Source organism: Mustela putorius, unplaced genomic scaffold (genome assembly GCF_011764305.1).
Source record: "Mustela putorius furo isolate JIRA1106 unplaced genomic scaffold, ASM1176430v1.1 tig00003972_pilon_pilon_pilon, whole genome shotgun sequence".
NCBI lineage: Eukaryota > Metazoa > Chordata > Mammalia > Carnivora > Mustelidae > Mustela > Mustela putorius.
In genome coordinates this window covers 11,769,222-11,795,869 of record NW_025422115.1, presented here as the reverse complement: position 1 = coordinate 11,795,869, position 26,648 = coordinate 11,769,222, and the positions used below count along the sequence as shown (strand labels likewise).

Here is a 26,648-nt window from a genome sequence, read left to right as displayed (position 1 = left end):
CTAGAGTAATGCCACCTTATCATAAATCAGATAACCATATATATTCATGGCTTGTTTGGAGAACTCCTGTTCTGCCCTGTTTATTTCTCTAACCTTACACAAGTACTACAGTTTTAACTACTGTGGCTTTTTGATTAAGGCCTAATACCTGGTAGAGATCTTCCTCTCTGTTCTTTTTTTTAAGAGTATCTGCTCTTCATGGCCATTTACCTTTCCTTTTTTTTTTTTTTAAACTAAACTTGTTCCCAACTCCAGTTCCCAAAGATGTTGGGTATTTTATTGTGATTTCATTGAATATATTGATAAGTTTGGAGACAAAGTAGTTGATAGTTATAGTTTTGAGTCCTCTAATTCATATATATATAGATATGTTCATATCTATCTATATATATATCCCCTTATTATATCTCCTTTCATCTTTCTCAATAATGCTCTGTAATTTCAACATGAAGAACTTGCACATTCCTGTTAGATTTATTTCTACAAAATGATTTTGTAAGCTTGTTATAATGTGTGTATAAATGCAATATGTATGTTCATTTTCAAAGTAGTAAATGCAATACACTATACACACAGGTATGTATATATGTATGTATGTTTGCATATGCAGTCTGTAGAAATATGATGGATGATCTTATTTCCAGAAATCTAAACCCACATATTAATTCTAACGAGTTTTCTGAAGATTATTTTAGATTTTCTATACATATAATCATTTTGTTTGCAAATGATGGTGGCATTATTCCTACATTTTTAGTTATTCATACTTTTGGTTCTTTTTCTTACCCAGTTGTAACAGCAAGGACCTCCAATTCAATGTTAATAGAAATGGTGATATCAGATATTCTGTCCCTGATACCAGTATTTTTTTTTTCCCAGTGGAGGGAGGGACAGAGGGAGAGAGAGAATCTTAAACAGGCTCCACATCCAGCACAGAGCCTAAGGTGGGGCTTAGTCTCATGACCCTGAGATCATGACCTGAACCCAAATCAAGTTGGATTCTTAACTAATTAAGCCACCTAAGCACCCCCTGATACTAGTCTTAAAGAGTAAAATTTGAGCTTTTTACCATTATATGAAATATTTCTTTAGGCTCTAGCTGAATACATTTTATAGATTAAGGGATTAAGGATGATCCTTTTTTTTCTTTTTCTTTTTTCTTCTCCTCTAGGAAGCATTATCATGAACTGATGGTGAATTGTATAAGATGGGTTTTCTGCTTCAGTTGAGGTGGTCAAATTGTTTGCTTTTTTCCCTTTTGGACTAATGTGGCTGATTACACTGATTTTTTAAATGCTATTACCAACTTCAAATTCTTGAACTCTATCCACTTTCCTAATGTACTATCTTTAAAAAAAAAAAAAGATTTTATTTATTTATTTGACAGATATATCACAAGTAGGCCAAGAGGCAGGCAGAGAGAGGAGGAGAAGCAAACAGGCTCCCCGCTGAGCAGAGAACCTGATGTGGGGCTCAATCCCAGGACCCTGGGATCATGACCTGAGCCAAAGGCAGAGGCTTTAGCCCACTGAGCCACCCAGGTGCCCCTGTACTATCTTTTAATACGTATTTAGGCTTAGTTTGCCAGTGTTTTATTAAGAATACTTTCATAAATAAGATAGGCTTATAATTTTCTGTTTTTATAATGTGTTTTGGATTTTGGTATCAAGCTCATAGTGGCTTCATAAAATAGGTTGGGAAGCATTCTTATCACTAGAAAAGTTTTATGAGTGTTATTTCTTCCTGACATATTTAGTAAAATTCATTGGTAAAACCATCTGAATTCAAATTGTTTTTGTGGAAAGATTTAAATGATCTCTCAATTTATTTAATGCTAAATAACTATAATGTATTTTTTCTACTATAAATTGTAGTAATTTGCATTTTTCTAGCAATCTGTCCTTTTCATTTAAATTTTCAAACTTATTACCCAATTTCTCTTGTCACTTTTCTCTTTGACCATTTAGAACTGTATTCCATAATTTCAGAGCAAATTTTTTGAAGAATTTTCTTCTTATTTTTGATTTTGCTTTAATTAAATTCTATACTAAATATATTTTTGAAATTTGTTACTTGCTTTAATGGCTCAGAATACGATCAATATTTTAAAATGTTGTGACTGCCCTTGAAAAGACTATGCATCCTATAGTTGTTGAGTGCAGTTTTTATTTATGTCCATTAGAGTAAATTTGTTAATAATGATGTTCCAATTTTTTGTACCTTCCTGGTTTTCTTGACTGTTTGTTCTATCAAATACCAAGAAAGGGTATTTGGCCCCTGATCAAGATTGTGGATTTCTTTATGTCACCTATGTTTCTATTAATTTCTGCAAGCTACAATTTTGACTTATTTTGATTAGAAATATGTAAACTTATAATTATTTTTATTTTCCTTTATTTTTAATTTAAATTTTACTTAGTTAACATATAGTGCAATATTGGTTTCTGGAGTAGAATTCATTGATTCATCAATTATGCATGACACCCAGTGCTCATCAAAAAATTGCCCTTCTTGGGGCACCTGGGTGGCTCAGTGGGTTAAGCCTCTGCCTTCAGCTCGGGTCATGATCTCAGAGTCCTGGGATTGAGTCCCACATCGGGCTCTCTGCTTGGCAGGAAGCCTGCTTCCCCCCTTCTCTCTGCCTGCCTCTCTGCCTACTTGTGATCTTTCTCTCTGTCAAATAGATACATAAAATCTTTTTTAAAAAATTGCCCTTCTTAATAACCTTCACCCATCTATCCCATCCCCTGCCCACCTCCCTCCATCAAACCTTAGTTTGTTCTCTATCGTTAAGAGTCTCTTATGGTTTATTTCCCTTGCTCCGTTTCCTCCCCTTCCCATACATACATCTGTTTTGTTTCTTAAATTCCATATGTGAGGGAGATCATGTGGTGTTTGTCTTTCTCTGACTGACTTATTTCACTTAGCATAAAACGCTCTAGATCTATCCATGTTGTTGCAAATAGCAAGGTTTCACTCTTTTTGATGGCTGAGTAATATTGCCGTGTGTGTGTGTGTGTGTGTGTGTGTGTGTGTGTGTGTTGTATGTGTTCTTATTTACCCATTCATCAGTTGATGGAAATTTGGACTCTCTTCATGGTTTGGCTATTTTTGATAATGTTGCCATAAAGATAAAGGTTCACGTACCCCTTCAAATTTGTATGTTTGTGTCCTGTGGGGAGATACCTAGTGGTGCAATGGCTGGGTCATAGGGTAGTTCTATTTTTAATATTTTGAAGAACCTCCATACTTTTTTCCAGAGTGGCTACACTAGTTTACATTCCCATTAACAGTGTAAGAGAGTTCCTTTTTCTCCACATTCTCACCAACACTGTTGTTTCTTGTGTTAATTTTAGCTATTCTGGCAGGTGTGAAGTGGTATCTCATCGTATTTGTATTACCCTGTTGAGGAACATTGTTAAACACCTTTCCTGTGTCTGTTAGCCATCTGGGTGTCTTCTTGGGAAAAGTATCTATTCATGTCTTCTGCCCATTTCTTAACTGGATTATTTGTTTTTTGGAGGTGTTAAGTTTCCCAAGTTCTTTATATTTTGGATACTAACCCTTTAACTGATATGTTGTTTGCAAATATCTTCTCCCATTCTGTAGGCTGCCTTTTAGTTTTGTTGACTAACAAAACTAAAACTTTAGTTTTGTTTCCTTTGCTGTGCAGAAGCTTTTCATCTTGATGAAGTCCCAGTAGATTCCTTTGCCTTTGGCAATGTATCTAGTGAGTTGCTATGGCTGAGGTCAAAGAGGTTGCTGCCTGTGTTCTTTCTCCTCTAGGGTTTTGATAGTTTCCTGTCTCAGATTTAGGTCTTTCATGCATTTTGAGTTTATTTTTACCTATGATGTAAGAAAGTGGTCCAGTTTCGTTCTTCTGGATGTGGCTGTCCAATTTTCCCAGCACATTTGTTGAAGAGACTGGATATGGCTGTCCAATTTTCCCAGCACATTTGTTGAAGAGTGGATAGTCTTTTTTCCATTGGATAGTCTTTCCTATTTTGTCAAAGATTAGTTGACCGAGTTGTGGATCTAATTCTGGGTTTTCTATTCTATTCCATTGATCTCTGGGTCTATTTTTGTGCTAGTACCATACTGTCTTAATGATTACAGCTTTGTAATAGAGCTTGAAGCCAGAATTGTGATGCCTCCAGCGTTGTTTTTCTTTTTCAGGATCACTTTGGCTATTCAGGTTTTTTTCTGATTCCATACAAATATTAGGATTATTTTTCCCAGCTCTTTGAAACATGTTGGTGGTGTTTTGATAGGGATTGCATTAAATGTGTAGATTGATTTGGGTAATATATACATTTAAATAATGTTTATGCTTCCAACCTATGAACTTGAAATGCTTTTCCATCTCTTTGTGTCCACTTCAATTTCTTTCATGAGTGTTCTATAGTTTTCAGAGTAGAGATCTTTTACCTCTTTATTGAGGTTTATTCCTAGGTATCTTACTGTTTTTGATATAAATGCAAATAGGATCAATTCCTTGATTTCTTTTTCTGCTGTTTCATTATTGGAGTACAGAAATGCAACAGATTTCTGTACATTTATTTTATATCATGGGACTTTGCTGAATTCATGAATTAGTTCTGGTAATTTTTTGGTGGAATCTTTCAGGTTTTCTATATAGAGTGTATTGTCATCTGCAAATAGTGAAAGATTGACTTCTTCTTTGCCAATTTGTGTGCCTTTTATTTCTTTTTATTTTCTGATTGCTATGGCTAGGTCTTCCAGTACTATGATGAACAACAGTGGTGAGAGTGGACATCCCTGTTGTGCTGCTGACCGCAGGGGAAAGGCTCTCTGTTTTTCCCCATTGAGGATGATAGTAGCTGTGGGTCTTTTATAGATTGCCTTTATGATGTTGATTTATTTTCCTAATGAATCAAACCTGTTGTCATTTCATATTGACCTTTTATATACAGATATGCTTTTTTATTTAAAAGTACTTTGGCTGATATTAACACAGGTATACTAGCTTTCTTTTTGTTAATCTTTATCAGGTAAGCTCTTTTTGTCTTTTCACATTGTTCTCTGGTATTTGTATGTTTTTAGATGTATTTCTTATAAACATCATATTGTTGAAGTTTATTTTTAATTCTGACAATTTGTTTATTTTTGATAAATGATTTTACTTGATTTATCTTTAATGTTAATATTGGTATATTTGAGTAAGAAAGTTTTCTTCTTTCATTTTTGTTTGTTCTGCCTGTTTGTTTTCCTTTTTCTCTCCACATCTGCCTTTTTTTTCTTTTTTCTTTTTTTTTTTGGCCTTTTTTTTCTTTTATATTTTTGCTTTCTTTTAGATCAAGAGATTTACTATTCTTTTATCACTTGGTTTGGCAGTTACACCAGTTACACACTCCTTTACTCTCACTGTAGTTGTTACATTAAAGATTATAAGATGCATCTTTGACTTACTAGTATCTAATATGCATTGACTTTTTTTTGCATTTTGATTTTTAATTATTTTCCTGGACAATTTCCAAGAACTTCTTTTTTAAGCTTCTTTTCATTCCCTCCTAACCTAATATGCTTTTATAGTCATGTGCTATAATTAAAGCTGTTTATGAACCCCTTAAGACATCATCATTATTTAATACAGTTAGCACACATTCATTTTTACCCTCATATTGGTCATTTTTGTTGCACTTTATTTTTTTCTGCTTCTTATCCTTTCATCAGGGCCATTTTCTCTACTCTTTGGAGAAGTATTTTGTTTTTTATTTTTTTTAAGTCTTTGTTTTTAGTATTTAGTTCTGTTCTTCCAGTATCAAGTGCTCTCAATTTCCTTTTAAGACTTAATTTTCTTTGGTTTTGAGCATTTTCATACCATGTGCTCAGGTATAACTTCCCTCTATTTATCCTATTTCAGGTTTTTGGATGTGTGGGTAGGTGCTTTTTAGTCAGATTTACTAAGTTCTCAGCTATGACTTCTTCAAATATTGCTCCTGTGTAATTCTTTCTCTTCTTCATCTTGGGCTCCAGAAATATATATGCCAGCCTTTCCTTTCTGTCTTCTCTGTCTCTTCTCCCTCTGCTGTGTTTCCTGCCTTTAGGTCTCTGTGTTTTATTTTAAAAACTTTTTCTGACCTTTCTTCTAGGTTACTATTTTTTTTCTTCAGGTTACCAAATCTGCTGTTAAACCATTCATTGAGCTTTCAGTGTATTTTTTTTTTCCAGGTTTGATTTTTTTTTTTTTGTTTGTCTGTGTTCTTTTGTTTTTGTTGTTTTTAAATTCCTTAGGTTGCATTTTAAGGTTTCTAGCTCTTCCACAATGTCTTTAACTTCCTGATCAAGGCAAGCTTGGGAACTTAAAGTCCCTGTGAGCCTATTCCTACTCTTGTTTCTGTTGGTTCTTTTTGGATGATGTCTAATCTCCTCTTGTGCCTGCTTATCTTTGAGTATGTGTATGAAATTATACTTGGAAATTTTTTTTAAAGATTTTTTTATTTATTTGAGAGAGAGCATGGGAGAGAACAAGTCAGGGGAGGGGGCTAATGGAGAGAATAATCTTCACGCAGACTCCGCACTGAGCATAGAGCTCATGCAGGGCTTGAGCCCATGACCCATGAGGCCATGACTTGAGCCAAAACCAAGAGTTGGAGGCTTGCCATCCAGGCACTCCAGAATTTCATTTCTTATAAAAATTTGAAGGTTAGAATTATGACTCTTTTTTCATTTTTTTTGAAGATTTTATTTATTTATTTCTGAGAGAGAAAGAGAGAGCACACACAAGCAGGGGCAGCGCAGTCAGGGTGAAGGAGCAGCAGGCAGAGGTGGGGAGCAGCAGGCAGAAGGGGAAGCAGGCTCCCCAATGAGCAAGGGGCCCGATGTGGGACTTGATCCCAGAAACCTGGGATCATGACCTGAGCTGAAAGCAGATGATTAAATATGCTGACTGAGCCACAGGTGACCCACTTTTTTTTTTTTTTTCCACCATTAAGAAAGGACTTTAGTGGGGCTTCTGGGAGGGTCAGTTAAGGATTTGCCTTCTACTCAAGTCATGAGTGGGTCCCTAGGGTCCTGGGATCAAGCCCTGCATCAGGCTCCCTGATAGGCAGGAAGCCTGCTTCTTCCTCTCCCGCTCCCCCTGCTTTGTTCACTCTCTTGCTGTCTCTCTCTCTGTCAAATAAATAGATAAAATATTTTAAAGAATAAATAAAAGAAAGGACTTTAGTTAGTCTTGTTCAGTATCTGGAGGTTCTATCCATCAAATCCCAAATTTTAGGATTTGAGATAGTCTGGGTTTAAGCTGGGTGCCACTTTCCACAAAGGCTCAGTCTTCCAGTTCATTCTTTCTTTGTGGTTCAGTTGTTCATGGTCCCCTAAAAAGACATAGCTGTTTATCAGGCCCTTCTGTTGGTGAGTTCAGTGGGAGGCAGAATAATAACCCTTCAAAGATGGCTGTGTCTTAATTCCCTGAATCTGAGAATAGGTAATGTTATATGACAAAGGGAAATATAATTTAAGTGGCTAATTAGCTGTCCTTGAGATAGATTATTCTTAATTATCCTGAATTATTGAAGCTTTATAACTGAAAGAGGAAGCAGGAGAAAGAGTACACAGCGATGCAGTGGGAGAAAGACTTGGTTTCCCTGATGTTAACTTTAGAAACAGATGAAAGCCATAAGGCAGGAATAAGGGGAGTCTCCAGAAGCTAGAAAAAGCAAGGCAATGGATTCTTTCCTGGATCCTTCAGGAGGAATGCAGACCTGCTACACTTTGTTTTAGGCCAAGTGAGACCTATTTCCAATCTTTGACCTCCAGAACTATAATAAAACACATGTCATTTTAAGCCACCAAATTTATGGTCTGTTATGGCAACAATAGGAATCTAAACTCCAACATTGGTTTGTCTAATTTTGCTCAATTTCCCAACTACCTCCTTCAGAAACTGTAGGTTCCTGTGAGAGGAAAGAGGCCCCCAAGACCAGTCTCAGCTCTCTGGACTTTTTGTCCTTATTAGATGGTGGTTTGACTATTCTTTATCTCCTGGTTAAATCTCTGGTATCTTTGTTCAAGTGTTTCTAATATTTCCCCTGTGTTTCTTTTTGCCCTAAATATGACGTTTGGTCCCAGTTGTCAGTCCTTAATGCTGGATGGTCTTCCTTTTGAATCTGAGGACTGAGCTCACCTGGTTGTGCATTAGCATTCACAGTCTTGTGCCATTTTGGTCTCAGGGTCACTTCCTTGGGTGATGCAAGACTTTCTTCACTGACCTCTTCTTTTTAAGTCCCCCATCCTGATTTTATTCTAACATGAGCAGTATGACTTTTTTCCTACATGGTTACCACTGGGACCTGCCCTCAGAGGTCACTTCATTCTAGATGTCTCTAATTCTTTCTGTGCTGCCTGGTGAGAGGAGAGCACCTTATCTTCAGTTGGAATATCTTTCTCGTGATCCCCAGAATTTGATGAGTCTATACCTACAGCCCTGTCTTTGCTCACTCCATCATGCCCACAGATAATGATGGAAGAGGGGCAAAGAGGTTCGTGGCTGTGAGACAGGCAGGCTGACTCATAACCTGGCAGTGCACATTAGCTCAGCAGCATTGCTGTAGACGTGTTTCATATGGTGGCACCTTGTTGGATTAAGTACAGATTCTTTTAAGAAGGCAATTTTAATATACAATTCTCCTTTAGGTTTTGAAGTTGGTTTTCTATAAAGCAACTCCTGTTGCTTGCTGCCTGTCCTTAGATACTCTTAACATATTTATAAAAGAAAAAGTGGAGGAGCTCTGCTGTCAGTCACAGTCCATGAAGGCAGCACGAAGCAGTCATAGCTATGAGGGAAAGAAAGGCTTTTGATTTTGAGAATTTAGGCTCAAACCTGGCATTCTGGGCCTTTGAATTTTCCCACCATCTAAACTACCGCTTTGAGGTTTTTGAGTATAAGACAGCAAGGAGGCTAGAGAAGAAAGGATAAAAAGGCAGGGAAAGGAAGGGAGAGGTTGCCCCTCCTGTTTCAATGAGGGCAAGGATGGATTTCTACTTTCAAAGAGAGGTCCACATGATCCTTGTACTCGGGACAGGAAAATTTGCAATTAGAAAAAGAAAGCAGCAAATTGATACCCCTTGATCAGTGTTTCTATGAGCTGTCAAAGGCTTTGAGGTTCCTGAAGCCTCTTTGAAGGCTTGCTGAGGCCCTTATGCTCCTCCCATGGTGCTGGCCAGCTTTGTTTCCCTGGAGATGACAATGGCATCAGGAGGGAGTGTGACACTCACAGAAACCGTCATGAGCTGTACTACATGCCTCCCACTGCTTCTTCATGGGCTGCATAACCAACCTACATAAACACTAACATACTTAGGACACATTGGATAATATAGTCACATCTATTGCAACTATAGAGTAAATGGTTATTTAAATGTTTCGTGATCATTTGTATCAGGGCATAAACTCCTAGTGTTAGAACACTGAATCTATGAAAGTGATTAGAAAAAGATTACTTTGAATTAAGGTTCTTTTATGTTTGACATTTCCTGCTACCAGTACCAGAATGCCTACAGTTTCATTCAGGTTTTTATTTTTTGATGGATTGAGTACTGACTATGTGCCAAGGGACACATTGGTGAACATGACAGACTATTTCTTTCCCATTTCAGGTTAACTACTTGAAAATATTGATTTGGCAATGCAATCTTTGCAGTAAATAAGTAAATTTATTCATTCATTTGTTCATGCAGTATTGGGCTTTCTGCCCTCCTTTAATTCCCAAGGTACTAAAAAGTCATGTGGTAACCATAAATTGGATTAAAAATGTAGAACGAAAGGGTTGCAGTAATTTTTCCATTAATTTAGGTTAAAATGCTTTGCCTAAGTTAATTCAGATATTGAACACCCTTTGTTAATAAATAAACAGCTAGATTAGAAGCTGTGAAGAAATTCTTTTACATTGCTACTAAATGAAATGCACTTGTACCAAAGAGGGACTGAGTTTCTGAAACACAGAGAAGCCCTACCAGCCCCCTTGACAGTCCTATTTGTCTCAGCATCAGGTGAGGGAACACCTGGCAGGCAGAGGTTCTAGGCCTCAGGAGCCCAGCACAGAACTCTAGGTCTGTTTGGAAGCTTGTGATATATGAGATCCTTGCAAAATAAGCACCCGTCACCCTGGTCCATGTGTGCATAAGGCTCTGTGCTGGTCTCAGGGGCATAGAGCTCCTGCCTCAGGGAACCTAAAGTCTGTGAAGCATGAATGAAGCCAGCAAGCTCACAGCAGTGGCACCTGTCTGTCCTGCCTAGGGCAAGGAGCTGTCACTTCTTGAAATACAAGAGGCAGTTAGCCAGGTGGAGTACTGTGGGAGGGCAAAGGAATCCATGCAAAAAGGTCTGAGCCTAATATCTCAAGTGGCAGGAATAGGAAGTGGGAGGGGTGGCATCCAACCCCGGGCAGAGCCTGGCTGCTACACTGGGATGTGAATCTCATCCTCTATGGCAGCAGCTAATACAGGGTAATCAGCTTTTGTAAAAAAAAATTTTTTTAATTCATTTATTTTATATATAGAGAGAGAGTGTGAGTGCATGCTGGCTGTGGGGAGGGGCAGAAGGAAAAGGAAAGCAGCAGACTACCCCTGAGCATGGAGCCCAGATTGGGGCCCCATCTCACAATTCTGAGATCCTGACCTGAGCTGAAATTAAGAGTTGGATGCTCAATCAACTGAGCCACCCCAGGGGCCTGCAGGCATCCCTATGTGGGGTGGTGATGTTGATGCTGGAAGTGGAGGGGAAACCGTCAGTCCCTTGTGACCAGTTGCATCATAATGAGTGACACGAAGGACAGTTTCAGGACAGGGTCCCAGGTGCAGAGGACAGAAGGAGCATGTGTATTTTCTGTGTCTTGTCGCTGATTGCTGGGCTTGGTACATTCTCTCACCAGGCTTCTCTGGACCATGTCATCCAGAAACCAGGACAGACAGCCTCACTCTGAAATCTTTACATGGAGAGCTGGTGGGGTCTCCGGAAGCATGTGCTTATTCCATTTTCAAAGCAGTTTAAACTGGTTCACTTCATTCTTCTCATGATAAAAAATAGTGGTGTCTTCTTTGATGGACTGAAAATGTCCTTTTAGGTATCACTGTTTTGTTTTAGGTTGAAGGAAGTGCACTTTCACTTTTCCTAAACAGTTATTAGTAATTCAGTTAACACAAAATGTGAAATATAAGACTGGTAACAGACTCTTCCCTGTAAATCAAGCCTTCATTCAGTGAACAGTCTGGGTACTGCTCAGTTAGATATCATGCCTCCCCCATGTGATTGAACAGGGGACCTGCACCTGCATAGACACCTGGAAGTATCTGCATCAGCACCTGGAAGAGGTACTAAGCATGAGGGGTGATCAGCATTGGGCCTCTGAAGAAAGGACCATCTGCTGGAGTGACTTGGCTCATTAGGCCCTTGGCTGCTGCAGTTTCTAACAAAAATTCAAGTTCAAGGGCAGAGCTCTCTCCTGTGTCCCTGCCCTGCCTCTTCCTTTTCATGCAGTAAGATTGAATCACTTTGTCCAAAGAAGCTTGAGAAATACTCAGAGTATAGCAGCAGAAAATATGGCCAGTAAGGTACTCATTTGGACATGCCTGCTCTGCACTGAGTGATGTCATCAGCTACACTTGGCCCAAGGTGCTTGGCATGCTGAGTGGTGCTGCAGAAGGCCAGTAGCTTCAGTCAGAGGGCCTGCATGTACGAGAATGTTCTCATAGGCAATGATGCTTCTGCAGCAACTCCCAGTACTGACGTTGTCACAGCATGGGTGTGAATTAAAATCACCTCTGCATTCTGTGGATTGGTGGATTCATAGAGCTCTGGAGACCTCAGAAATCCAAGTCTAAAAGGTCTCTCTTGACTTGCTAACAGTCTCACATTTATTAAACTGAAGAACTAGGACTAAATCTCAAATCTCCTGATTTTTTTTTTTTAACTCCATTTTTGGGTGAACTCTGCTAATTCTACATGCACAGGCATTGCTGAAGATGGGAAGGAGGTGGATATCAACAATCAAACCAGGATATATTTAATAGGAAGCATCTTTTTTAAAATATTAAAACTTAAAGACTTGTTTAAATATCTTTTAAAAAAAAAAGCATATGTATGTATTCCTTTCTTCACAATCGATTTTTTTTAACTTTCTTTTTGTTATGGTAAAAATATACATATAACACACAATTTACCATTTTGACCATTTTTAAGTGCGCAGTTGTGTGATATTAATTTTATTCACATTGTTGTGTAACCATTATTACCATCTACCTCCAGAATTTTTTCATCTTCCCCAAGAGGAAGTGTTTTCTGTTTGTTTGGTTTTTTTTTAATGGATTTAACAAGCTCAGAATGGAAGGATGGGTTGGGATCCTCTAATCCTCTAACTCTGTCCATGCTCCAGGGGGCAGTGTTGAAAAAGTTTGGCAGATGATAGTGACTAGAGCATGACCTTGAAGCCAGTTTGGAATGAAACAGATGGGTAGGTAGATGAGTGAGAAATAAATAAATATATTTCTTAAATGGGGTACTATTATATCATCAGTTTACTTAGAAACAATCAATATAAGTAGAATTTTCCTACCCAAAAAATGTACTCTGCATGTGAGACTTTTTTAAAATGAGAAACTAAGAGATGGTCTCTGTATTGGTTTGCTAAGGCTGCCATAACAAAATACCACAGTCTAGCTACTTAAACAACAGAAATTCACTTTCTCACAGTTCTGGAAGCTGGAATTCCAGACCAGTTTGTCCACAGGATTGGTTTCTTCCGAGAACCCTTCTTTGGGAAGTCATCTCTTCCCTTTTTCTTCAGTATGTGTCTGTATCCAAATTTCCTCTTAGAAGGATACCAGTCACATTGTATTAGGCCTCACCTTAATGACTTATTTTAACTTATCTCTTTAAAGGTCCTGTGTGGGCACATCATGAGGTCCTGGGGTTTAGGACTTCAACATATAAATTCTGGGATGGGGGGTGAGGATGGTAGTGGTTACACAGTTGAATTATAACAGTCTCTGAAGATCCCTTCAATTCTAAAAATCCTCAAAATTATCCCCAACTCCAGATGAAGCAGATGAAACCAGGCGACCTGAGCCTTGGACGTGCACATTCCTCAAGGCACATGGTTATTGATAGAACGTTCTGAATGCAGCACTGGAGTCCAGAGACGGAATGTCCTACCATTTCTGAGCCATTCACATTACATTTTTCTTAGAGATAAAGAATAACAAACAGACAGAGTATTTTAAGTACACCCGTCTTGTCTGCCAAGAATAATCCTGGTGTGCTGTGGAACTCAGTCCCTTCATGGCTATCCTGGATGCTGCATCTGCAAATGTCTGCCTTGAAAAAGGCAACCAACTGGCTTCAGGATACTTCAGATGGCTTTAAATGAACTCAAGGCAGCCTGACACATAGCCTCACTCTAGAAATAGAGCCAGAGGCCATTTCAGTCCAAGGGGAGCAAGGCTGATGGCTAATTAAACCTCAAGAAGAGTTTTTTAAAATGGCATTTTAATTTCAGCTATTGAATTGAGCTACTATTATCCAGTGAGTTCTCTTTTTAATATACAGGATGCACTGAGAAACAGTAAGAACTGATGTTTGAGTAATTACCTTTATGGCTGTATTCTGTGCAGGAAACTATGTTGTTGTGGTAGAGTCATAATCACCTGGGGTGGTGTTAACAATATTTATGCCATTGCTATGATTTTTAACCACTTGCACTTTTTATGTGATTATTTACTTGTGTGAGCAAAGACAATTCAACTTTTCATCATGTTGTGACACTTGGTAGATAAAAGGGAATGACAAGTCTGAGCAATGAGAGCTAATTTCTTAAAAAATCCATTAATGATAGTTATATATATTAAAGGCCTATTCCCTGCATTTCCCTCCCATTTTTCTTCTTCCCATTCTCCGTCCTTCTCCCTTCCTTCTCTCCACTCCTAATCTGGTCATATGGTTTATGGCAGTGTTATATCTCTCAGTGGCAAAATTCTCAATGAGAGACTTTGTGGGAGCTGCCATTTTTCATCAAGTAAAATAATACAGAAATTGTTATTAAGTGTATGTCATTAAATATCTGTGCAAAAATTTTAGTGCACATTGAGGAAATGTCATTTTATTATAAGTTCCTATTTTCCAGATGGAATTCGCTTCTCTAATCTGTATAGGAAATTGGAAGGTGCTGGTCTGTTTCAAAAAATTCATTCGTCCCTTTCAATCATTAGTGGCTTCCTTTGCGGTTATCTCTTAGTCTTTTATTTTCATTAGAGCTATAATCCTTTCCAGCTCACTTACTCACCAGTACTGTTCTATTAATTGCTATTCATTCTACAATGATCAGTTATCATTCAGTATTAAGATGTGAAAGCATGAGCTAAGTGCTGTGTGCCCATTGGCATTCTGCAGAGGTTTCCGGGCAGACTCCGTCCATGAAATTTCCCTGCCCCATGTGGATATGAGACCAAAGAACAAGTGCCTTTTAGAGTGGAACGGTCTGAGCCCAGATTTCTCTAATGTATGCATGCTGTTGTTTTAGGTCTCCGAATTCAATCCGTTGATGTTCACCAGTGTAATCGAGTGTGAGAAGCCAAACAACGACCTGACTAGGTTTCGTGGTTGCATGTGAGTATTGTACATATGTTTGAGCTTGATCTTCTGTTTGATACACACACACACACACACACACACACACACTTCAAAAATAAGCATTTAGTATTCTTTGCCACATGTGTAGCCTTTTAGGAATGTTGCCCATTGCTGAGCCTTCTTGGTTGCTTCTGGGACTAGTTTGTAAGATCCTATCTGCAGTAGAAACTTGCCCACACTGCCAATGATGAATAAATACAGCTTGTCCTTCCTCTAGCTGGCCCAGGTTGGATGAGGGGAACAAGAGAAGTATGGTTGACTGACTACACATAGCCCCATTAAATGGAAGCATGGGGGCTACCCAGGAGGAGTCTGGGTAGAATCTCATTCATTCATTCACTTAGGTACTCAGTCACTGAGTATTTGTTGAGCCTCTGCTTCATGATAGGCCCTGTTGAGGGCTCTGAGAGTAATGCAGTGAACTGAATAGTTAAAAAAAAAAATTATCGCCTTCATGTTTATTTCATTCTAGTTAGGGGAAAAAAGAGGCAATAAACAAACAAACAAAATAAGTACAGTCTATCATGTGTCAAGTAGTTCAGTCCCTTGCTCCAAAATGGGAAGACAAAAAAGGTGGATAAATGACACAGGCTTGGTATGTGGTGAACTTACAGAAGCTGGGCTATGTGTACGGGGGACATATATGCTAGTCTCTCTACTTTCATATTCATTCAGAAATAACAGTCATACTGAGTGTGTGTGTGTGTTTAGTCCTTTGACTTGGGGAAAACAATGGGACAGAAGAGGGAGCATCAGCATGGAGTTGCTTAGTTGGATGCCAAAGATGTTGGGGCAGCCTCACAGGGAATGAATGAGATATGTATGCAAGAACCTGAAGGACTGTAGGTCTGACCTGCCTTGACTCACTGCTTGATGTCTTGGAGCCTTAGTCTGCTCTCTTAGGCTTAGTTCTCCTGTGTGGAGAATTTGGGGCCTTCTCTCTGCCAGCTTTCTTGTTTGAGGTACAAACTGACTGTTCTAACTGCTTTGTGGTCCAGGCACATAGTAGCCCCCACAGACATGTGGGGGTGAGGCAGGATACTCTGCTTCTGGAAGTAGGCTCCATTTCCAAGACCTCTCAGTATATGTTTGAGTCTTCAGGCTCACTGGCATACCTAGCACTGTTGCATGTGCCCCCCACACTGTAGACTTCTTATCCTGCTACGGGGTGAGCAGTGAATGAAAAGCATTAATAGTAAATGGTGAAATGTATGTGCTGCCAAGAGGGGACCCAGTTACCCACCAAATTTGCTGTTCCATGCTTGAAGGTCAGAATTTGGAAAGTGTTAGGTCATCCCTTAAGGAGCCAATTAAAAGAGGATAAAACTCATTAAGAAAAATGTTAAAATTTAGTATGTAGAATGTAGAGGGAGAATACTCAACTACTCATAGTTAACTTGTCTGCCATAGATCTTTCACCCTCCCATGACCCCCTGGACCATCTTCTGTAGGCCCACTGACCCATTATCTCCCAGACTTCACCCATGGCACCATTCTCAGCACCACTGTGAAGCTCCAGGGACACATCATCTAAATGAAACAGCTGCTGGGTTTCCAAAGACCCTAAAATAACCATCTTGAAGGTTGGTGAAGGCATCTTCTAGGGGGAATATTCTATGCACATTCTTGCTGTTAGGGTAATTTTGTGAGGCCAACTCTACCAAAGAAAAAGGGTAGACATCCTTCACCAAAGACTGTACTCCTCTCTTATGGTCTGTCTGGTCTGTCTTCTCTTCTATAGGGGTTCCTCCAGACTTCTGAAAGATGCAGTGCTCCTGTGCTCTGATGACTATTCTCACACTTTTGTTGCCTGCTCTTGAGTTGGATTAACACTGAAAGGGATTCAACCCTAAGTCAACAGCTCTCAGTCGTGCCCTCCAGGAACTACGCTTGTCATAGGATATTAAACAAATCCAGCTTAGTACTGAGGCTGGCAGGCTCTGGAGCCCACATTTTTAGCTAGATGACCTTAGACAATCTATTTAACTTTATTCATCTGTATAATGGGGAGAATCATGGGAGCCCCCTCAAGTCCTTGGAGCAAAGTTTAATCAATTTAATACCAGAAAGCTTTCAGAAAGGTGCTTAATAAATATTTACCACTATTACGGTCATTGCTACTATTGTTAATATTATTACTGTTACAGATAATACCATAGAGCAGGGAGATAAAAGGATCAGGAGAGAGGTATAAGAGAACATGAATGTGTCCAGGGAAAGAGTTGCTGTTGGAAAGGGAGGGTGATTTGTCTTCAGTGTGAGTATTAGGAGAAGCCATAGAAAGAAGGTAATGGGGTTTTGAGATTTCCTGAATTTGAGGAGCTGGCAAGTGCCTCAGATGGAGTCAATGTGGACAGAACTTCAGGGGAGTAGGGCCTAAAGATAAATATTTGAGGACCCTCTGCCCCAGAGGTCATCTATGAAGTCGGGGAACAGGCCTGGGAACATGGGACAAAGGGCTAGGGAAGAAAGGAAAGGAATAAAGACAGAATAACCCACAGTCAGGAGCAAGCCTCCTTAAGTGTGATAAGGATGTGGTTTCAAGGGCAATGTCCAATGATGGAGGCAGAGCAGGGACATTCAGGAGAAAATCTGCCTGCCACACTCCAGGGGCACCTTAAGGAACAGAAAGGCCACACCATCAGAGTGTAGACCGAGACGGTCAGAGTCCAGATTGCAGGAGGTAAAAGAGGAATTATATTTTTCCTCTGCTCTTTCTAGAATGTGGCCTAAAAAGGAGAAACAGGGCCAGAGACGAAAGCCTCGAAGAAAAGGGGAAGGACTTTTACTAGGAAAAGAGAAGATAACAAAAAGCCCGACTGGTGGAGATCTCCATGTGGGCAATGCTGACTTTCAGGTGTGGGGAGGTGGTGATCAATGAGAGGTAGCATCCCCTGGTTCCTTGCTTATCCCCAGTGCCTGCACCACCTCCGCACCAAGCCCTTAGCTGACTTGGCACCTCCAGCCTCTGCATTCTCTGGCAGATGGCTGCTTGAGTGGATGTCATTTTGCCCCCCAGCCAGCAAGGCTTACTCAGCTTCTGCAGCAGATATCTCCAACAAACGTTTTTAACATGAGTGACCTCACTGGTCCGTCTCCTGAGAAAGAAAGGCAAGAAGGACAATTGCCTGCTGCATGAATCTTTCCCCACTCTGCTCCCTAGTTTTGCCATACTTTCTCCACCCTGTCATCTGCAGTGAGACTCACCTCCAAGCCTGGTCCCAAATCCTGCTAGTCTAGATGCTGCCAGGCTACCAGTTCAGGTCTTTGCATACTTGGACTCTGGTTTAATTGTGATTTACCATTTCCACCAAGCCAGTTGTTTTGGATTGGCCGCTGGAAGGTCATGATGCCGATGGGCCTCTCTCCTAGCAGGCCAACTGAGGCAGGGTCTCAGGAGGTGGGACATAGGTGACTGTGTGTTAAAGTTTCTCCGTTTGGTGCTGTGCTGCAACCAGCATGAGCAGCTCTACTCCCTAGCCAGGCTGAAGTGCTCCAGAAAGAGTGAGGGGAGTAGGGGCAGGTAAGTGGAGTGTCTGGGGGGGGGCACCTGTTCCTCCCCTGAGAGAAGGGAGGCCACGTTCCCATACTGGTCCTTATGCTCGGGGTGGGGCTAACTTGGGAGGTAGATCTGCAGTTTAGACCCAGGGAGCAGATCAGCAGCCAGTTCCCTCGTAGGCTGGTTTGCTGGATTTCTTATCTGCTGAGGATGGCCTCCCTTCAGCCTTGACTCCGCTGCTGTCCTGTGACCTCACTCCAGCCAGGGAGCCCAGGCCAAGCCCAGCTGCCCTTTATACCAGCAATACCAGTTTCACTCATATTTGGACCAGCCAATCTGAACTCAAAACTTTAGCCATTTGCACTTAGACCCAAGCTTGGGTTTATAGCAAGAAGACCCAAGTCTGAATTCTAGCTTTTCCCACTCACTAGGCAAATTATTCTACATTTCCTAACATGACTTCCTCCTAATGTTGGAAGTAACAGTGGCTGACATGAGAATGAAGGAAAAGAATATGGTGACGAATGAGGTGAATTATTTCTTTCCCTTTTTTTAATTGTTTTAGTATATGGGTAAGAAAATACAGAAATTCTAAGATAGGCTTGAAATATTCCAAGAAAAAGTAAGATCATGTATTTAGAAATTAAGAAAGAAAGAAATTCATGTGCACGGCAACAACAGAAATAATCCTTTAACTGTCTGTGGAGGAAGCATGAGGTGTATTATAACATGTTGGACAAGAGAGTGGTATTAGCCATGGTATGTGATTCCATTGGGATGAAATGTCTTCATAAGAATGTCTTTATAGATAGAAAGCAGGTTAGTAATTTTCAGGGTTGGAGGTGTGGAAGGGGAATGGGGAGTGACTGCCAGTGGTTATGGGGATTCCTTTTGGGGTGGAAAATGTGCTCTAAAATTACCTGGTAGTGATAGCTGTGTGAATAAAAAAAAAAAAAAAAAAAGAACAAAATGCTCAACTGTACACTTTAAACAGGTAAATTTTATAGTATGTGAAATGTATCTCAAGCTGTTAAAATTTTTTAAAAAAGTGTTAGGACCTTCATTATTCAAGGGCACCTTAATGCTCACCATTGTTTAATACAATCCCACAGTTAAGCACTAACGAAATCCTGTTCTCCACCCCTGTGGGCTACTTCTCCCTGAACCAAGGCATTGCAGCCTCTTTGGGCTGTGAATGGTCTCCTGTGAATGGAGACCAGCTCGGTGACTGTGTGCCCCAGCAGCTCAGAGCACCCAGCTCAGCTGTGCTCAGCCAACCTCATGACATATGGTGGGTGATTTCTGAAGCCACCAGTCAATCAAACATTTTCGTTTACCTTTAGGAATAAAGCAGAGAGGTTGTTTGGTTTAGTCTGAAATAAAATTCCATTTCAAATTGTACATACAGGTTCTATTTCTGATCCCAAAGTCTTCTACAGAGTAAGTCCTGAGCTCCCTCCCTGCATGCTTCAGAGCCTTATAGGACCACCTAGGGCTGGGAACGGCCATTGCAAACTTGTTCATGCTTGTTGGGGTAGTCTCCCTGCCCTGCAGATGACACACTCCAGCACCACTGTCACCTGTAAGAGACAGTAGTACGAGAGCCCTCATGGGTCCTTACCACCCCCCAGCCCAGTGTCTGGATGGAACTATGGGTTTATGTCCGAGATGTACTCATTACCAATGACCAGGCATTAAGATGAACTGTACCAATTGGACTCGTTAAAACTAGAAAAATTTATTTTACCTTGACACCTTTAATTGACATTTATATCTCAAGAAAATCTACCATTGACATAAAACACACAATTGGGTTATTTCTGCACTTACATTAGATAAAAACTTGATCAACTATTAACTTAAAGAAAATTCTTCTATGATTTCTTTCTCTCTATGTGTCACTCAGAGTTCCCTCGGGCAACAGATCTGGCACTCAGATTCACATATGTGGAGAGGGGTCTTTTTGCTAAGGTCCATTGAAACAGGAGTGGATGGAGCCACAAGAGTTAGTAGCAGCGGAGCTGCCACCACTGTGAGGTCCAGTGGCCCCAGGGCAGGAATGGCCACTTGGACTCATGTCAAGGGGGCTACCTGGGGAGGCTCATAGCCCTAGTCTAGGGACACACCCAGCCCAATACTCACTCCCCAAAAGGAGCCAAGGAATGAGTTTGTCATCCTCCCTTGCCTGTGTTCACAGCCCTGTCCTTATGACATAACCATTGGATGGACCCAACCTAAAGCTGCGGACAATGCAACCTTCAGCATTTGCCAGGCTTAGAGATAGATATCAGGGGTGCCAAACAGAATAAGATTTGAGAAGCTCATGTTTAGAAGTGGACACAAACAAAGAGGCATCAAAGAATACTGTAGAGTTTCCTGGCTGCAAGGCCTGGGGAGCTTAACCCAGAAAACCTTCCTGAAGTTTATAAAATGTGACCCCAGGCTAGCAGGCTAGGCTCCTCTAGACTAACTGGCTGCACTGCAGTGAGAGGCAGCATGGGTAGAAGGATGTGCAGTGTGAGGTGGCTGGAGCCCAAAGCCTGCACAGGAAGAGCCCACAAAGATGCTGCAGAATCAGCTGGGCTATGTGTGTGAAGCCTGAAGAAATAAGGAGATCACACAGAATCTCCCAGGAGAGTGCAACATTCAGGTGCACACACTGAAAGGTTGCTCTGGTGACTGTGTGAGAAATGGACAGGAGGGACCAAGGCTGGTGGCATCCAGGCCAGCAGAGGGTATGTTGTAGTCTCTGAACAGAGAAATCTTGGAAGCCTGAATTAGGGCAGTGATGCACAGAGGGAGGGAGAAGGAGGTGGATTCAAGAAATAACCAGGGAGGAGGGTAAAATTAAGGACTGACATTTGAGTAGATGTAAAAATGAGGAAAGAGTGGTCAAGAAGAGTACTCTTGGTGTGGTCAGAGTGCTGGTCAGGGTGTGTGAGGGTGGACCACTATCTGGGGTGGAGAAGAGAGGAGGGCCCAGGTGCTGGAGGTGATGTGACCAGGGGAAGGAAAGGGCCCAGGTGCTGGAGGTGATGTGACCAGGGGAAGGAAAGAGCAGCTGGCTGCTCTCCAAGGTCCCTGAACTCTCACCCTATTGCCTCTGGTCCTGGGGACAACTGGGCAGCAACAAGTACACCTCACACCTCTGTGTTTGAACTGATGGATTGCTGCCCGGTTGCTGGTCCCTGGAGGAACGAGCCTTGATATGGAAAACCCATTACCAACAGCAAGTGCTGATTAGGGAGATATGACATCTTCTGAGGAAGAATAGCTATGCAGAATACTTATTAGCTGAACTCCACGGTTTCCCAAGGGGCCAGGCTGTGACCCTTCCCAGTGCACAGAACAGTCTTGCCAAACAGCTCTCTTATCACACTTGGACTTTGGGACAGTTTTAATTTAGAAGAGATTGGTTGTGATGAGTCAGGAAGCCAGGAGACTTGAACTAGAGAAGCTCTTCTCAGAGGCTCAGATGAAATGTTAAAGGATGCCTCAGTTTGCTCAGGCTCACTGTAGACCAGGCAACTGGAACAACAGAAATCTATTATCTCACATAATGAGGGTTAGTATCTAAAATCTATGAAGAACTTACCAAATTCAACACCCCAAAAACCAATAATTCAATTTAAAAATAGCCAGAAGACACAAATAGACATTTTTCCAAAGAAGACATGCAATTGGCCAATAGATACATGGAAAGATGCTCAATATCACTCATCATCCAGGAAATACATGTCAAAACTACAGTGTGATATCATTTCACACATGTCAGAATGGCTAAAATCAACACTAGAAACAAGTATTGGAGAGGATGTGGGGAAAGAGGAATATTCCTGTTCTGTTGGTGGGAATGCAAACTGGAACACCCAGTCTGGGAAGCAGTATGGAAGTTCTTCAGAGTCAAAAATAGCACTACCCTAGGATCCAGCAATTGCACTAGTAGGTACTTACTCAAAGAATGCAAAAGTCCTAATTCAAAGGGATAATGTACCCAGTGTTTACGGCAGCAATATCTACTATAGCCAAATAATGGAAAGAGCCCAAATGTCCATCAGTTGATGGATAAAGAAGAAATACAGACAGACAGACAGACACACACACACAGGAATATTACTCAGCCATAAGAAGAATGAAATCTTGCCAATTTCTAATGATGTGGTTAGAGCTAGAGTGTATTATGCTAAGCAAAATGAGTCAGTCAGAGAAAGACAAATACCGTATGATTTGACTCATGTACGGAATTTAAGAAACAAAACAAGTAAGCATAGAGGAGAAAAAGAGGGGCAGACTAAGAAAGAGACTCTTAACTATAGGCAGACTGATGGTGACAAGAGGGGAAGTTGGAGGAGGGATGAATTAAATTGTCGATGGGGATTAAGGAGGACACTCGTGATGAGCACCGGGTATTATATTGTAGTATATTGCAGATTGAAAATGTATTGTAGACTTGAAAATAATATTAAATAATATAATAAATAAATATATAAAATGTATATAAATATAAACAAATAAATAATGTATAATAATATTAAATATTAAAGTCCAGTATGTTAACTAACTGGAATTTAAATAAAAGCTTAAAGAAAAAGAAAAATTTGTCTATTTGTGACAATGCAAGGTACTGATGAGGAGCAGTGTTCTCCACGATGAGCAGGAAACAGGCATAAGACCACAGAGCAACCTTCCCTGGCCAACTTCTCACTCAGTCTTACGGTTCCCAGGTCTGCCCTCTCTAGCTGTGGTCTGTCCCTGTGATGAAAACAAGCCTGTGATGCTGACAGCAATTTGCTCATGTGGGTTTTTCGTACATATCCAGCAATTCTGTCACAGCAGCTGGGTGTCCTATAATTTAACTCAATTCTGAAACTCCCTGCAGACAGTGTCAGATCCTCCAGGTTAAGGCTCAGTCCCACAAGACTTCCTTGTTCCAAATGCCAACCGCAAGTCCACGCTGTCACCTGTCCTTCTGACTGATCTGTTATAAATCCGACATTCCCATAGTCCCCTTCTCAGGTTTGATTAATTTTGTAGAGCATCTCACAGTACTCAGAAAACAATTTGCTTACTGTTTACATTTATTATAAAAAGATATGATAAAGGATACAGGTGAACAGCCAAATGGAAGAGATGTGTGAGCAAAGAATGTGGGAAGGGGTGCAGAGCTTCTATGACTTTTCTGGGCATATCACTCTTCCAGCATCTCCATGTGTTCACCAACCCAGAGATTCTCCGAACCCCTTGGTATTGGGATTTTATGGAGGCTTCATCATATAGGCACAATCTATGATTAATTTAATTTCCAGCTCCTCTGCACTCTCTAGAGAATGGAAGGTGAGGCTGAAAACTCTTAAGTTTCTAGTCCTGCCTTCGTCTTTCTGGTGACTAAACCACAACCAGGAGTCCACCCAGAATGTCTTCATAAGATCAAAACCTACTCCTGTCTCCCAGGAAATTAAAAAGGATGTAGTATCCTATGTCAGGAAAAACTGGGTTCAGAGATGTTCCTAGTGCTCTTATCACTGGGAAATTACAAGAATTTTAGGAGTCCTTTTCTGGGAACTGGAGTCAAAGACTAAGTATTAGAACAAAAGATCCTGGTAGCACCGTATATAGCAGGGTTTTTAAGAGCCCTGTGTCAGGAACAGGGGGAAGAGATATATCTATCTTACTATCTCACAAAGCCCATGGACAAAATAAACAAACAGCCAGCTGTTGAGATACTTCTAGAAGCCCACTTACTAGTGAGCAAAGCTCCCTCTCAGGTCTTGCAGAGATCCATGGAGACAAGCCACTCACTCCCGGAGTTCCCTGTTTCTCTTCCCAGCATCCAGATCTTCTTTTCCCCAGGTAGTGCTGGTTGAGATGCAAGGTGCTTGAGAACATCCCTGTGATGCCTGCCACCTTTTCCTCTACAGGATACATGACAATGGGAAGAAGGCTGGGCTGTATAAAGAAAACCTGCTGCTGCGAGGGTGTACAATCAGAAACACGGAAGCTGTCGTTGGCATCGTCATCTATGCAGGTAGGCATGGCCATGGCCCATGCGGTCTGTGGCGCTAAGGGCTTGCCACCTGTGCTGGGTGTCCTTGAACATTGCTCCTTGCCCTTTTTTTTTTTTTTCTGATTACGCAAGTAGCATGTAGACATTGTAAAAAATTAGAAAGCCCAGAAAACAGAAAGAAGAAAAATTTCTAGTAGTATCTCAACGAAAAGTGTTCTCTCCTAGCATTTTAACTGATTTCTTCCCATTATTTCTCCATGATTGTTACGTTTTGGGATTCATTTCATACCCTGTGATTTTGACTGAGTCTATCCTGTAAGTATGAACGGACGGCAGCACTATGCTTCGGTCCATGGGCCGGGGCATGTGGTCACTTCGCTGCTGGGCATCGATTTATCACATCCCTCTTGCTCCCTGCACAGGCCATGAAACCAAGGCTCTGCTGAACAACAGCGGGCCGCGTTACAAACGCAGCCAGCTTGAGAGGCAGATGAACTGCGATGTGCTCTGGTGTGTCCTCCTCCTCATCTGTATGTCTCTGTTTTCTGCGGTCGGTAAGTCTCTCTCATGGGTCACAAATAAAAGGGCACTGCCGGACAGCCTCCAGGTGAGCCCAGTGGGCTGCCGGCCACTCATTCTGACCCACCTCTCTAAAGTTAAAACACACGTTTGTCATCCACTTAGACTCAAGGGCTGGTTGCATCATCAGTACAGGCCATGTTAGAGAGGCCTAGATAAATGATCTTTACAAAGTAATGCTACTTTTCAAATTTGAAACTTCTTGGATGGAAGAATGGTTTAATCACAGCAGTTATGATTTCAGCAGAAGAAGTATTAGTTACCTGGTGATAAACTGAGAATAACAGAGCAAGAGAAGTACAAATGCTCCTAATCAGAACTCTCCGAGAAAAGGGGGAAAAAAAGCATTTGTGTCCTAAGAAAGGGCTAGCAGTTAGCTTGCACATGGACTCTGGTGCTGTCCAGCCTTTGATGGGCTCCAGACCCGGCATGCTGCCTTGGGAGTACCTTGCAGGGAACTGTGTTGAGCCTCTGTGTAAATGATCATCACCACATTCCCTTTCTAGCTACCATCATGAAGCGGACAGGTGTGATGTGGTCTTAGAGCTCAGTGGTGAAAGACACAGGTATGGGTCATGAAAAGGGCTTCTGTTATCAGATAGGCATGGGACCCAGTAGAAGAAATAATGTGCATTTCCACTGGCTTTTGAGAGTCCATGACATGTGCGATTTGAATCTATAGCAAGGGTCAATAACAGGCAGTAGGCCTACTGACAAGACGTGTTTTGTGAGGCACATGCTGGGAAATTCCTTTTCTGGGATTTCCCATTGCTAGCTGCCAGCCCATACCCAGTTTCTGCCTCATGACCGGTGTGCTTTTCAGTGCCAGTCATGGGAAGTGCCTGACGCAAGGGAGAGTCAAGAACCAGTGCCTTCCAGCAATCCAACTGTGGGTGCCAACAGTCCCTGCCGTGCCCTTTTTCTTTCTTACATGGCAGGGCAGGCTAATGAGACCCAGTGTGCCTGTGTCCATAGTCTTAAAATTTTGCTTTAATTTGTACTAGTGGTTTCTTATTTTTCCCATTGGATGAATGATGTTTCTTTTTGAATGTTGCTGTAGGACACGGACTGTGGGTACGGCGGTATCAGGAGAAGAAATCATTATTTGATGTCCCTGAGTCTGACGGCAGCTCTTTATCCCCAGTCACGGCTGCAGTCTACTCGTTTTTGACAATGATAATAGTTCTGCAGGTAACAGTATTAAGTACCATTTGATAATTGCTTAATTTTCTGATAAGAACTTAAAGTTATCATACTCTGCTAAGAATGTCCTATAAATTCTGGTCCTGGGAGGACCACAGATCTACCTAATGTGCTGCTTCTTACTTTTCTACCTAATTTATCTATAGGGTCTTTTTTGGGTGCTTTTCAAGTTAACATTTTCCTAGGATTCTTAGGCCTTGCAAGGTTGGATTTTGGGTAATTGTGCTTTATTTTTCTATTCAATCACTTCTTTTAAAGGACCCTAAATTTTATTTGGGGATAATTTTAAGATTTACAGATAAGTTACAAAAAATAGTGCGGAGAGTACCAATATGTCCCTTATCCAGAGTCCCCTGATGTGAACTTAACTACATTACTATGGTAAATTTTTGAAACCAAGAAACCAACTTTGGTACTTTGCCATAAATTCTAGATGTCATTTGGCTTCTACTAGTCTTTACAGTAATGTACTTTATCTGTTCCAAGATTGAATTCAGGCTATCACATTGCATTTTGCAGCATTGGTTTTTATTTTTATTATTATTACCATTAGTATTATTAGTTCATGTGCCTCATGAGCAATTCCCCATCACTAAGTGAGAATCTATGCCCAAAAGTCTTGTTTAAAAGTAGGGAAGGGACAGTGAGTGTCATCTTAGGAACACAAAGTTCACAGAGGAACTCTGCTTAGCCTTTATCTATGAGGGGAGATCTGTTGT

At 41.0% G+C, this 26,648-nt stretch overlaps 1 protein-coding gene across 5 annotated transcripts in view; it reads left to right on the top strand.

Moving 5' to 3' along the window:
- The window catches only part of ATP10A (ATPase phospholipid transporting 10A (putative)), a 199,294-nt gene that overhangs the window by 126,536 nt on the left and 46,110 nt on the right, over positions 1–26,648 (top strand). For all 5 annotated transcript variants that reach the window (XM_045070734.1, XM_045070735.1, XM_045070732.1 and 2 more), the window contains exons 3-6: positions 14,535–14,620; positions 24,062–24,168; positions 24,570–24,701; positions 25,787–25,917. In XM_045070734.1, coding sequence (XP_044926669.1) covers positions 14,535–14,620; positions 24,062–24,168; positions 24,570–24,701; positions 25,787–25,917 — 456 coding nt within the window. The remainder of the gene's footprint in view (positions 1–14,534; positions 14,621–24,061; positions 24,169–24,569; positions 24,702–25,786; positions 25,918–26,648) is intronic.